Here is a 14,509-nt window from a genome sequence, read left to right on the forward strand (position 1 = left end):
AAAAAATTTGGTGATGGGTAATTTTTTGAAAAATCCCATTCTTCGTGTCTCATTCTTAAATACCTTGTTCTGAAATGTCAACTTTTTGTCTTCCTTTGTCTTAGGCCTAGACTGCATGCCTCTACAACTCGAGGAAAGGTGTTTTGCACTTTGTGTTCCCATCCAGTGTTTTATTTTACTCTTTTTATTTCATTTTTCTCTATTCTCCCATTTATATTGTGCTTTACGTGTGAAGTAAAATTTTTTAACAAAACATTACTCACTTATTCAGTCTGTTCATTTTTTTCTCTCATTCTTCTAATCTTCTTTGGCTGAATTCCACATGCCTGTTTTCTTTTAATCTCTCTTTTTATTGACACCCTTTGGTATGGTTCACTTGAGAAGCCAAATAAATAAATAAATAAATTACAGGGTGTCCATAAAGTCCTTGTATAACTTTGAACTTTTATAACTTTTGATGCACACATGATAGAAACCAATTATAAATGCCATATGGAAGCACAATTCATCAAACTTTGTTCAGGTTAATGTTCTTAAGAATGATGTTGTTATTGCTGTTTTTTAATTCCCCAATTCTTCTGGATTTCTTAAAGAGTTGACAATTTCTAAATCAGTGGTGAAGTCAACCACCACAACGCATTTGGTTCCCGAACTACGATGATTAAATATTTCATACATCACCTTCTACCTGAAAGACTGGGCGCCCTGGCACGACGCTTCGAATGTGAGACGGGTCTTGAATGATCTCTTCCTAAACAAGTGGATCGGTAGATGTGGACCAATTACTTCGACCAAATGCTTAGCCACCTCGTTTGCCTGACCTGTCCCCATTGGACTATATTTTATGGGGCTATGTAAAACTGTTGTTTACTGATCAAAACCACATTCTTTGGATGAACTTAGGGCTACGATCACAAATGCAATTCATGAAATTACTCAGCAGCAACTGGAGAATATTTTCAATAAGTTAGAAAATCGGATTGAACAATATATTACCAAAGATGGCGGTGAGGTTGAAACCTAAAACTTTGCACTGTATTGAATAAAAAGTTAATGAACTATGCTTTCATGCGTTATTTATAGTTGGTTTCTATTATATGTGCATCAAAGGTTATAAAAGTTAAAAGTTGCAAAATGACTTTATGGACACCCTGGACATGTTAAAAATTTCACCAACTTGCTCTGCTTGTCATGACTTATTTCACTCATTTCTTCAACTTGTATGGTGTTGGAGATGTAAGATAGTAAGAAAAAAGAGAACCGGTATTGTAAGAGAACTCCACAGCATCTCTAGATGAATGTCGTGTCGACAATGGAGAAAAAAGGAATTTTGAGTTTTCCGATGATCAACTCACGTGCATCATCATGGCATTGTGGGACTGCGTTCTTTCTGAGCTGTTTCAGCAATTTTCACCAGAAGCATTGGGCATTTATCAGGTGATCCGGAAGGAGCAAACATTAATTGGTGGTAATTTGTGGCAAATGTGAATCATCTTTCCAGAGTGTGAAGCATCCTTATTCCAGAAGTATTTTTGCAGAAAAATTGACAAATTTGGGGAGTCCTCCATGTAAGCCTGTTTTCCTCCATGTAAGCCTGTTTTCCTCCATGTAAGCCTGTTTTCCTCCATGTAAGCCTGTTTTCCTCCATGTAAGCCTGTTGTCCTCTATGTAAGCCTGTTGTCCTCTATGTAAGGCTGTTGTCCTCTATGTAAGGCTGTTGTCCTCTATGTAAGCCTGTTGTCCTCTATGTAAGCCTGTTGTCCTCCATGTAAGGCTGTTGTCTGCTATGTAAGGCTGTTGTCCTCTATGTAAGGCTGTTGTCCTCTATGTCGGCCTGTTGTCCTCTATGCAGGCCTGTTGTCCTCTATGCAGGCCTGTTGTCCTCTATGCAGGCCTGTTGTCCTCTATGCAGGCCTGTTGTCCTCTATGCAGGCCTGTTGTCAATATGCAGGCCTGTTGTCTATGTAAGCCTGTTGTCCTCCATGTAAGGCTGTTGTCTGCTATGTAAGGCTGTTGTCCTCTATGTAAGGCTGTTGTCCGCTATGTAAGGCTGTTGTCCTCCATGTAAGGCTGTTGTCCTCCATGTAAGGCTGTTGTCCTTTTTGTAGGCCTGTTGTCCTCTATGCAGGCCTGTTGTCCTCTATGCAGGCCTGTTGTCCTCTATGCAGGCCTGTTGTCCTCTATGCAGGCCCGTTGTCCTCTATGTAAGCCTCTTGTCCTCTATGTAAGGCTGTTGTCCTCCATGTAAGCCTGTTGTAGTCCGTGTAAGCCTGTTGTCTGCTATGTAAGGCTGTTGTCCTCTATGTAAGGCTGTTGTCCGCTATGTAAGGCTGTTGTTCTCTATGTAAGGCTGTTGTCCTCCATGTAAGGCTGTTGTCCTTTTTGTAGGCCTGTTGTCCTCTATGTAGGCCTGTTGTCCTCTATGTAGGCCTGTTGTCCTCTATGTCGGCCTGTTGTCCTCTATGCCGGCCTGTTGTCCTCTATGCAGGCCTGTTGTCCTCTATGCAGGCCTGTTGTCCTCTATGCAGGCCTGTTGTCCTCTATGCAGGCCTGTTGTCCTCTATGCAGGCCTGTTGTCAATATGCAGGCCTGTTGTCTATGAAAGCCTGTGGTCCTTTATGCAGGCCTGTTGTCCTCTATGCCGGCTTGTTGTCCTCTATGAAAGCCTGTTGTCCTCTATGCAGGCATGTTGTCCTCTATGTAAGCCTGTTGTCTTTTATGTTGGTGTGTAGGCTAAACAATCTAAGCCCATTGTCCTTTGAAAGAGATTACGCAGAAACTACAAACAAATGCGGGCATTGTGATTAATGTGTTGCAAAAATTGCAATCATCATAGTTGCTGACCAGATTTGAGAATGTATATATTTTATAGCCTCGGGTTTTCTTAATGATCCACTCCTCTTGATAACTTTTAAACAAAAAACAGTTAAAACATTTTTATTTGTCATTTAATGAATATATTTTCCTTTTTGCTTTTTGTTACCTAGTCTGATCTATAAAGTCTATCCTAGTCTGAACAAACGAAGGAGATTTATTCAGCAACATATATTTTGAGTATAATTGGATTTTTCAAGCTTTTGAAAGTATCTCATTGGCCGACTGAAATTTTTTCGAGTCCTGCTCAAAAATCTGCCTTCGGTTATCAATCAGGTTCACTATGTTAACAAATATAATTTCGTTCAAAATTTTGGGAGATTAGCAAACCTGTACATTTTTGGAATCATCAGAGCATGGAGAATCCGATAATCAATGTTGGTATTTGCACAGACACCTGCATGGCCGCCATTTTGGATTTTCAAAATGGCTGCCATAAAATACATATTTTGCGCTATGTCAGCTTCTAATCAACCTAGAAACTTAATTAAATATGCTAATCCTATGTTTTCTGGGTCAAGGAATCCAATAAAGGCCTCAAAATAGTGCTCAGGATTATAGAAAAGCAACAAACAAAGGTAATTGAAAACCATTGTCTTTATATTTGTGATATAACTATTACATAATACATGATATTGCAAGTCCTTTGAAGTTATAGGTATAAGTTTATAAAGCAAGAAAGCAGCCTTGTTAGTATCAGATTGAACTATAAGTCCTATACACAGGATCTACTAGGTCTACACCGTTCAGGAATATGCTTTTACAGATCTTCATCACTGTCCTGAGTGTCATTTTCACAGTCACTTCCACACAAACAAAGGTCTGTGCAAGCCAAGTTGTGTCTCCTGCATGAACACCTCTGGATTGGGCAATGGGCTTTAGACTGACATCTGACCAACTCTACAATGGCCTGTGGTGCAGGTGGAACCTTCGTGGTGGTAGGTAGTATCTCGCCATGGTCATTCTGATAATAGCCATGTTTGAGTGGGTCGAACAGACGTTGCCACATCACGGTGGCTTGGCACCACACCCTACTCTGTACACGCACATGTTCAATGTGCTCCTCTAAAGGAGGTCAAAAGGTGTCTACGCAAATGCCAACATTAATTTTTGGATTCCTCATGCTCTGAATATTCCAAAAATGTATAATTTTGATAGTCTCCAAAAATTTTGAATGAAAAAACATAGTGAACCTGACTATATGGCCCTGTCGCCAAGGTGATCCTGCTCTATATCTGATTGTAAAATCCTTCTTAATCAACAAAATCTCTGATTCAAGATTAACTTTCCTCATCAATTCCTGTCTTTATTAGTATTTTTCAGGACATCATGATCTTCCACCAAATACTAAAAAATGCTGAAGCAAAATAGTGACTAAAGTATCTCTTCGTTGAACACAGTCCCAGAAGTAATGTTGAACAAACAAATAAAAAATAGAGAAACTCATTTCATGACAATCAAGATTTATTACTGTAAAATAAATTCAGATTTCACCACATATTTTACCATTTTGTAGTTTTTCACCTTCTATTGTGCCATTTCCAGGCTCACTGTTGAATCGCTCCGGTGGCCTCTTCTTTCTCTGCGTTCTCACCACCACCAAGACTGTTGCAGCAATCATCAGCACCAAAATCGACACCCCAATGTAAATTGGTGTTTCGTAACCGTTTGTCCCTGAAATAAAAACGGCTTTTCATCATTATTTTCATCATTAGTTGTTCATCCAGAGTCAAATCCACATGCTAGTTTTGTTCATCTAATTGTTTTAATCACCATATTCATAAATCAGGTCGATTTTATTATTGTTAAAGAACTATGAAAATCCCTCATAGCAGTGTTGGCATAGTTGGGGAATTTTGACAAATGTAGCGGTCTCTATATTATAAAACAGGAGTGTCCATTCATCCCCAAATTGGGGCTAGCCTCCCCATCCCTTATTTTTGGGGCTAGCCTCACCAAACCCCATGTGGAATGTTTTGGGTCCCAGCGGATATTGTAAGGTAGGAAGGAGGTTTCATAAATTCCTCAATAAAATTATTATTTTGAAATTGACTCAATACGAACCTTCGCCCGAATCCGGAAGTGGACAGATTAGGATAATGAGCTGGTTTAATAATATCTCAATACAATCATGATTTAACACAGTATTTTGTTATAGTATTGAAGGAGCTGTGCTCCCACGTAATCGGAAGAATGGACGCGACAAAAAGCTGGAATTCGTCCAAGTTTCATTATTGTCACAAAACAACTCAGGTACTCTCCAAAGCCCGTTTATCGGGCAGCAATATATATATACACACATTATCCCGGAGCGTTTGCCCGGGAAAGGCGAGAGGGGGCGTGGCCGGGCGTCCTGGCAAGTCGAGGGCGGGCATGCCCTGGCGTCACGGACGCGGGTGGCAAGTCGAGAGCGGGCGTGGCCGGGCGTGCCCGGGCATGCCCGGGCGTCCCGGCCGAGGCCTGGCAAGTTGAGCGCGGGCCTGCCCGGGCATCCTGGACGAGCCCGGCATGGTGATCGCTCCGCGTCCTTGGTAGGTGCAAGGCGATTGTGTAAACCCAGCGGTAGCCGCAACACACGTCCCCCCAATATCGACTTGCACCGGCAGGGTCAATTTGAGGGGGGTCCTGATGACCCGGCCGAAGCGACCCCTGGCGGGTCGTGGGGGGGGGGGGGGGTCCGGTGTGGTGGTGGGCGGTCGAGTGGGGGGCACCATGGACGGGGGGCGGCCTCGCCGCGGCGGAAGGGCCAACCGTGGCGGTTGGTCGATGTCCACGTGTGCCGGCTTGAGGCGGTCCACCGCAATCCGGTCCGACCTGCCGCCGATGTCGATGACGAACGACTTGTCGTCCCGTCGCAGGACCCGGAAGGGCCCATCGTACGGCGGCCGGAGTGGCCCCCGATGTGCGTCATGACGCACAAAAACGTACTCCGCTGTGCGAAGCGCTGGGGGGACGTAGGACTGGGGGTCACCGTGGTGGGATGTTGGCACGGGGGCAAACCGTCGGGCGGCCTCCTGGAGGTCCGAGCGCTGGTGAGCTGCGGACCAGGGACTGGTAGCGTCGGGCATGAATTCGCCCGGGACGCGTAGCGCCTGGCCGTAGACAAGCTCGGCGGTGGATGCCCGGAGGTCCTCCTTGGGGGCCGTGCGGAGGCCCAAAAGGACCCACGGCAGCCGGTCGGCCCAACCGCCGTCTTGATGGCAGGCCATGAGCGCGGCCTTCATGGAGCGGTGGAATCGCTCGCACAACCCGTTGGCTTGGGGGTGGTAGGCCGTAGTACGGTGGAGCTTGACGCCCAGGTTGCGGGCGACCGCGCCCCACAGCTCGGAGGTGAACTGCGGTCCGCGGTCCGACGGGATGTCCGCCGGTGCACCGAAGCGGGCGACCCAGGTGGCGATGAAAGCCTGCGCCACGTCGGCGGTGGTGGTGGAGACGAGGGGAACGGCCTCCGGCCACCTGGTGGTCCTGTCCACCATAGTGAGCAGGTGTGTGAACCCCCGTGATGGGGGGAGCGGGCCCACCAGATCCACGTTGACGTGGTCGAAACGTCGTTCGGGCACGGTGAAAGGTGCCAGCGGGGCCTGGGTGTGTCGGTGGACCTTGACCTGTTGGCAGGCTGTGCAGGTGCTGGTCCAATCACGGACGTCCCGTCGAAGGCCGTGCCAGACGAATCGCGCTGACACCAGCTTCTGGGAAGCTTTCCGGCCTGGGTGGGAAAGGCCATGGAGGGAGGCGAAGATGCGGCGTTGCCAGGCAATGGGCACGATGGGGCGAGGCTGGCCGTGGGAGACTTCGCAGAGCAGGACAGTGTCCGCGAAGGGGATGTCGGCCAGGCGGAGGCCCGTGTCCGCCGCCCGGAGGGCTTGCACCGTGGTTTCGGTGGTTTGGTCTGCCGCCATAAGCGCGAAGTCCACGCCGAGGTGGACCGCGCTCGCGCTGGCCCGAGAAAGACAGTCGGCCACGGCGTTGTTTTTGCCGGCGACGTGCCGGATGTCCGTGGTAAACTCCGACACGGCGGAGAGGTGGCGCTGTTGGCGGGCCGACCACGGCTCCGTGACCTTGGCCATTGCGTAAACCAACGGCTTGTGGTTGACGAACGCCGTGAAGGGTCGGCCCTCCAGGAGGTGGTGGAAATGGCGAATGGCCAGGTGTAGACCGAGGAGCTCACGGTCAAACGTGCTATATTTGAGCTCGTTCGGCCGGAGCTGCCGGCTGAAAAAAGCGAGTGGCTGCCAAACCCCGTTCACCCATTGCTCATGTACGGCGCCCACCGCGTAGTCGGAGGCATCCGTGGTGAGGGCGATGGGAGCGTTGAGCACCGGGTGAGGGAGCAGTGTTGCGTCGTCGAGGGCCCGCTTTGAGCTTTGGAAGGCCGCGTCCATTGCTGCGGACCAGACGATGTCGTGCTTGGCCGGCTTGCCCCGGAGGGCTTCGTAGAGGGGCCGCATGAGTTGAGCAGCGCGGGGCACGAAGCGGTGATAAAAGTTCACCATCCCGAGGAACTCCTGCAGCGCCTTGACGGAGCGGGGGCGCGGGAAAGCGGCGATGGCCTCGACTTTGGCCGGTAGTGGCACGGCCCCGTTCTTGGTGATGTGGTGGCCCAAAAAATCAACGGCCGTCGTGCCGAAGTGGCATTTGGCCGGGTTGACGATGAGGCCGTGCTCGCTGAGGCACCCGAACAGTGTTCGGAGGTGGAGGAGGTGCTCGGCCCGGGACGTGCTGGCGACGAGGATGTCGTCCAGGTAAACGAAGAGGAACGGCAGGTCGCGCAGCACGCCGTCCATCAGGCGCTGGAACGCCTGTGCCACATTTTTGAGGCTGAAGGGCATCCGTAGGAATTCGAAGAGGCCGAAAGGTGTGATGACAACCGTTTTAGGGACGTCGGCCGCCCTGACAGGTACCTGGTGATATCCCCGTATGAGATCGATTTTTGAAAACATGACCCGTCCTGCCAGACGGGCGGAGAAGTCTTGGATGTGCGGGATCGGATACCTGTTGGGGGTGGTAGTGTCGTTAAGGCGGCGGTAGTCGCCACATGGGCGCCAGCCGCCCCCTGGTTTTGGGACGATGTGTAGTGGCGAGGCCCAGGCGTTGTCGGAGCGCCGCACGATGCCGAAGCGCTCCAGCGCGGCGAACTCGGCCTTGGCGACAGCGAGTTTGGCTGGGTCGAGACGGCGAGCTCGGGCGTACACCGGCGGGCCCGTAGTGGGAATATGATGCTCGATGCCGTGACGCACCGCGACGGCCAAAAACGTCGGTCGCGTGAGGGCCGGGAACTCCGCGAGCAGACGCGCAAAGTCGTCTGCCAACGGGAGGATGCAGGAAAGCTCGGTGGGCGCGGAACGGCTCAAGGCGCACGCCAGCGAGCTGAAAGTTTCGGCGTTGACGAGACGCCGACATTTAACGTCGACCAGCAGCCCATGGGCGCAAAGGAAATCGGCACCGAGCAAAGCCATGGGGACGTCCGCCGTCAGGAACTCCCAGCGAAAGAGCTGGCTGCCGAAGCGGACGGCTACGGTGCGTGGGCCGAAGGTGCGGATGGCGGAGCCGTTGGCCGCGATTAAGGAGGGGCCGCAAATGGCGGCCCGCCTGTCCTCCGCCGAAGCGGGAATGACGCTCAGCTGAGCGCCGGTGTCGCAGAGAAAACGCCGCCCCGACGCTTGGTCCGCGATGAATAGCAGGTTTCCGGAACGGCCGGCGCTCATGGCTGGTAGTGAGCGCCGGCCCGACCGTTTCCCGACTTGCTGAACGTGCACGGGGGTTGACATGATCAGGCCCGCCGCCCGAACCTGGCATGGAAATAACACCAGGCCGGGTCTGGCGGGGGCTCCGGTCGACGCGTCGGGACCGGGCGACGCGGCGTCGCCGCTGCCAGTCGCGCCGGCCCGGCGGCCTCCGGGAACGAAGCTGCGTCGCGGGCGTCGTGCGGGAAAGTGCGCCACGGGCGCTGACTGGGCGGTGGGCGGGCTCCCGGCAGCCACCCCAACGAGTTGGCTCGCCGCTCCGACGAGCTGGCTTGCCGAATTGATCTTGTCGGCCTCCCTGGCGAGGTCGCGGGGGTTCGCGATGGTCATGCTTGCCAGGGCGACCCGGACCTGGGCCGGGAGCTGGCGGAGAAAAAGCTCTCGGAAAAGGAAATCCGAGGGGTGCTCGCCGAGCAAGGCGAGCATGTAGTCCATACGTTCGGAAGGGCGCGTATCGCCGAGCTCAGGAAGGTCGAGCAGGCGTCGTGCGCGTTCAGCCGGGGAGAGGGCGAAAGCGCCCAGAAGAAGTGCCTTGATGGCGTCGTACTTGCCGTCAGCGGGCGGGCTCTGGAGGAGGCTCAGGCAGCGGGCGGCGGTCACGGAGCCGAGCGCGGCGACCACGTAATGGTATTTCGTGGTGTCCTCCGTAATGCCACGCAGGGCGAACTGGGAGTCCGCCTGAGCGAACCAGACGGCGGCATGTGCTTCCCAGAAAGTGGGCAGCTTGAGGGACACTGCCGTGTCCATCGCGTGTCGTAAACTCGGGGTCACCAGTGAAGGAGCAGCGCTCCTGCTTGAGACGGACGAAGTGACGGACAAGACACAAACTCATCCGAGAAGATGTTTATTGTATAATCAACTCGGGAACTCTGAAAGCCCGTTTATCAGGTTCGCATACATATAATCCAAGACAAAAAGCATACGTCAGAACCAAAGCCACGTCTCTCAGGCAAGGCACGCTTTGGTGGTCATGTGACCGACAGGTGTAAACAATTATAACCTCGGCGCCGCGGTTTGTCCGCCGGTTACGTCACCGGCTTGGGCAAGGAGATTATGTTGCTGGTCTCGAGCTTTGGGGGACCCATGGGTCGCTACAATAACACCTTTTTCTTCTTCTTCTATAAAAGGATGCTTTCGACTTGCTCACCAAATCTATTCATCCCAAAAAAAAATTCCATCTCTTATAGTGCATCTTTCATTCATTCTGTAAACTCTCCAGCACTCCATCCTCCCTCCAGCGTCCTCAAACGTATTTTTGACTCGAATGTCTCAAGAAACTCATTTTGCAATAAATGTTCGTTTCCCATTAATCGTACATTTTTCAAAATCCCATCACCCGAAAATCCCATTTCCCATCACCCCTCCCCTCTAAATCTACCCCCTTGCCCCTCCCCTCCAAAACATCCCCATCACCCATCTCTTTCAAATCTTCCCCCTTGCCCCTCCCCTCCAAATCTTCCCAATCACCCATTCCTTTCAAATCTCCCCCCACACCCTCCCCTCCGAGACTCTCCCTCGCTCCTCCCCTCCTAGACTCCCCTCTCACCCCTCCTCCTCAAAGCGTCCTCCCCGCTTCTTCCCCCTTCCAACTTTCACCTTCATCTCCCTCAACCTTCTGCCTCGCTCTTCCCCCTCATCAAATAACACCTCACTGCGCCTCTCCCAATCACCATAAAACCTTTTGTCTGCCCAATTCTTCCCTTTCTCCAAGCTATTCTGTAATCTCCGACACACCTTCAACAGCTCTCCCTACCTCTTCCTCCTCTTCCACATCTAACCCTACCGCTCCCCCCCCCCCTTGTTCTGTATCCGATGCTCCCCCTTCCTCTTCCTTAACAGTATGGACCTCAAACATCCGGGGCCTTCGCTCAAACTTGTCTGATCTCTCCATACAGGTTGCTTCTGACAAACCAGACGTGATCTGCTTAACAGAAACTTTCCTCCTTCATGATGTCTCTGATTCCTTGGTATCTCTCCCAGGTTACTCCCTCCTCTGGTATGATAGACCTGAGCCTCGTCCTGGAGGTGGGGTTGCTATCTTTATAAAAAACTCTCTTCCTCACTCGCCCTGCACTGCCCTCTCTCCACCTCACCCCCAGGAATACCTTTGGCTACGGCTTCCCCTTCGCTCCCACCTTTTGTTCATATGTGTGTTGTACCGTCCACCAAACAGTGATGACTCCATCTACATCTCGCTGTCTGAGAATATGGACCAACTTCTATCTACCCATCCCAACTCTCTCTTCCTCATATGTGGTGATTTCAACTGTCACCATGCCAGTTGGCTGGGTGTGGGTACCTCTCTCACCAGCCATGGCTCTTTAGCAAAGGACTTCTGTGACTCACTGGGACTGACACAATCTGTCAATTTCCCGACCCGGATTTCAGTCAACAGAGCATCTTCTCTTCTGGACTTGGTTATGACTAACTTCCCCGAAAATGTCTGCTGCTCTTCTTCTGCTCCAATTGGCTCTTCTGATCATGTGCTTGTTAAAGTGGACATCTCTCTGACCATTCTCAGAGAGCCTCCTCAGCGTCGACGAGTCTGGCATTTCACTCAGGCCAACTGGCACGGTCTTCAAGCAGCCATCAATCATCTGGACTGGTCTCCCATCTCTACTGCCTCGGACATAAATTCTTCCTGGGAATTCTTCCAAAGCAAACTGCTCTCTCTCATGCACAGATTTATCCCATCTCGTCTTCTGTTGTCATACCCTTCCTCCCGTCCATGGTACACGGAATCTTGTGGTGAGGCTATTGCCCAGAAACAACTTGCTTTCGTATCCTGGAAAGCAAATCCAACGGAAGGAAATCTCATTTCCTTTCACAAAGCCCGAAACAAGTGTGTGTCCACCCTCAGGAGAGCCAGGAAACAATATCTCTCCGTTCTCAGGACCGAACTCTCTTATCTGTCTCCCTCTTCCAAATCGTGGTGGCGTCTGGTTAAATCTGTTTCTGGTGTTTGTTCCCCCTCCATCCCCTCCCTCACCTCAAATGGCCACACGGCTGACTCAGCACGTGAAAAAGCTGAATGCCTCAACTCTGTGTTTGCCTCTAAATCTTGTGTCCCAAACCCATCCCTCTCTGTACCCACCGTACCCAGTCGTACCCAGCTGCTCCTGGACTCTGTGTCCTTTCCTCCTGACAAGGTGGAAAAGTTTCTGTCAACCCTCGACTCGGATTCTGCAACTGGACCTGACGGCATCAACCCACGGGTCCTAAAATCCTGTTCTTCCGCTCTTTCACTCCCTCTCTCTGTTCTCTTCACCCTCTCTTTTTCTCAAGGTCATCTTCTATCTGCTTGGAAATCTGCCAACATCACCGCTTTGCACAAAAAAGGTGCAAAAACAGATCCCAGCAACGACAGATCAATCAGCCTTCTCCCAATTATCAGCAAAGTCATGGAATCCATCATTGCTTCAGATATGAAATCTTTCCTCTTCTCCAATGGCTTGATCTCTGATCATCAATTTGGTTTCAGACCTGGACACTCTACTCTGGACATGCTGCTTCTGCTTTCTCAACAATGGATGGAGGTCCTCAATGCCAAACAGGAAATTAGAGCAGTCTCCCTTGACATATCACGTGCCTTCGATACGGTCTGGCACCCCGCTCTGCTCACCAAACTCTCCTCTTTTGGTATCCATGGAAATCTCCACGCATGGCTGGCGGACTTCCTCTCTAGTCGTAGTCAACGTGTGGCCCTGAATGGGTTTCTCTCATCTCCTCTTCCTGTTCAGGCTGGAGTTCCACAAGGCAGTGTTCTGGGCCCTGTGCTTTTTCTGGTCTTCATCAATGATCTCTCTGACTCTCTTGAAAATCCTCTGTATCTCTTTGCTAATGACTCTACTCTCTGTCGCTCCATTCTTCATCCCTCAGATCGGCAGTCTGCAGCCTCCTCACTCTCTGCAGACCTGGACAAAATCACAGACTGGGCAAACAAGTGGAACATGTCTTTCAATCCTGACAAATCTCACACTCTTACGATGTCTCTCCGAAAAGACCGACTGGACAACCCTCCCATCCACTTTCTGAATAATCCTCTCCAAGAAGTTCTGTCACTCAAGCTTTTGGGTCTCACTATCTGCCATGATCTTTCCTGGGAAAACCACATTTCAAATCTGGCCTCCAAAGCCAGTCGCCGACTGGGCATCCTCCGTCGTGCGAAGTCCTTCCTTGGCACACCTGAGCTCCTCACCACATACAAGGCTTTCATCCGCAGCTCAATGGAATACTGCTCTCCCCTCTGGGCTGGTGCTCCTGCCTCACACCTAGCTCGTCTTCACGCTGTTGAAACCAAAGCATTCAGAATCATTGGAATCTCCCGCGATGAAGCTAACTCCAAGGGCCTCTCACTCACTCACCGCAGGCAGGTTGGTGGTCTTTCCGTCTTCTACCGACTCCTCTCTGGCCTTGCCCCCCCAGCTCTCTCTGGGCTCTGTCCCGCAAATATTCCTACAGGTCGCACAAGATCTGCCTGCAACCCTCTTATGGTCAAACTGCCAAAATCAACACTCTCTGCTCACCTTCACTCCTTCATTCCTCTTTTCTCCCGCCTCTGGAACAAACTCCCTCACTCTCTTCAATCCCACTCCACCCTCCAGGTCTTTAAAACAGCTGTTCACCACCATCTCATATCTTCCCCCATCCAAAACCTTGATCTTTTCGACCCCCGCTAATTTCACCCCAATTCCACTTTTTTGAAATACCAACTTCTGTCCTGGAAGTCCTTGGTGTCCTTGTGTTTTATACTTCTCCCTCCCCCCCCCCCCCTTCCCACGCCTCCTCCCCCCAAGCCCTCTCCCTTCCGCACATCTCCCTGCTCTCAAATGTTGTGTTTGTGTGCTTCCCCTTCTCTCCCCATCTTGTTTTCCGCTCCCTCTTTTTATATATTTTGTTTGTCTGGTTGATTTGTTTGTGAAGTAAATGTTAGCTCTTTCACGAGACTCGATTCAGTATACAAAAAAAAAAAAAGAAAAAGTTGAACCAACCAACTTGAAAGGTGCTTGAAAATCCGGGGCGGCTAGGACAGGAGGGCTCATTAATATTGCTTTGACATGGGCAAAGGCAGCCTGACATTTGTCATCCCAAACAAATTTGGTCTCTTTCCTCAGCAAATTCGTTAAAGGGGCTACCACATCAGAAAAATTCCTGCAGAACCGCCGGTGCCAACCAGCCAAACCCAAGAATCTCATAAGCTCCTTCTTCCCTTTTGGAACTTGGAAGCGATCAATGGCTTCTATCTTGGCTGTCACCGGTTGCACCTGACCCTGACCTACTACATGGCCGAGGAACACCACCTGTGCCTTTACAAACTCACTCTGAGATAAGTTGATGGTCAACCCTGCCTCGGTCAGTTTCTTGAAAAATGCATGGATTTGTTTAATATGATCTTCCATTGTCATAGTGTGGATGATGACATCATCCAGATAAGCCTCCACCCCTTCAAGGTCTACAATAAGCTTATTAATCAGCCGTTGAAATGTAGCAGGCCCGTTTTTCAATCCAAAGGGAAGAACCTTGAACTGATACAACCCATTTGGTGTGACTAAAGCCGAGATTTCCTTGGCTCTATCAGTAAGAGGAATCTGCCAATACCCTTCAGCAAGTCAAACTTAGTTACAAATTTAGCTGGGCCTATTCTATCAATACAGTCATCAATCCTCGGGATGGGATATGAGTCGGTCTTGGTCACTGCATTAACCCGTTTTAAATCCGTACAACAGCGAAAACTGCCATCAGGTTTTGGAACCAACACACATGGTGAGCTCCATTCACTGCTGCTTGGTTCGATGATGTCATTCTCCAACATATACTGAACCTCCTTCCGAAGATACTCCATCTTCACAGGGTTCATCCGATATGGGTGTTGTTTCACAGGAGTGGCTTCC

At 50.6% G+C, this 14,509-nt stretch overlaps 1 protein-coding gene across 1 annotated transcript in view; it reads right to left on the minus strand.

Annotated features, from left to right (window-relative positions):
• Nucleotides 1–14,509, minus strand: part of LOC137423441 (uncharacterized) — a 419,740-nt gene that overhangs the window by 13,590 nt on the left and 391,641 nt on the right. Inside the window, exon 6 of the mRNA XM_068110625.2 lies at nucleotides 4,399–4,548. Coding sequence (XP_067966726.2) covers nucleotides 4,399–4,548 — 150 coding nt within the window. The remainder of the gene's footprint in view (nucleotides 1–4,398; nucleotides 4,549–14,509) is intronic.

This window comes from Myxine glutinosa, chromosome 1 (assembly GCF_964187855.1).
Source record: "Myxine glutinosa chromosome 1, kmMyxGlut1.1, whole genome shotgun sequence".
Lineage (NCBI taxonomy): Eukaryota > Metazoa > Chordata > Myxini > Myxiniformes > Myxinidae > Myxine > Myxine glutinosa.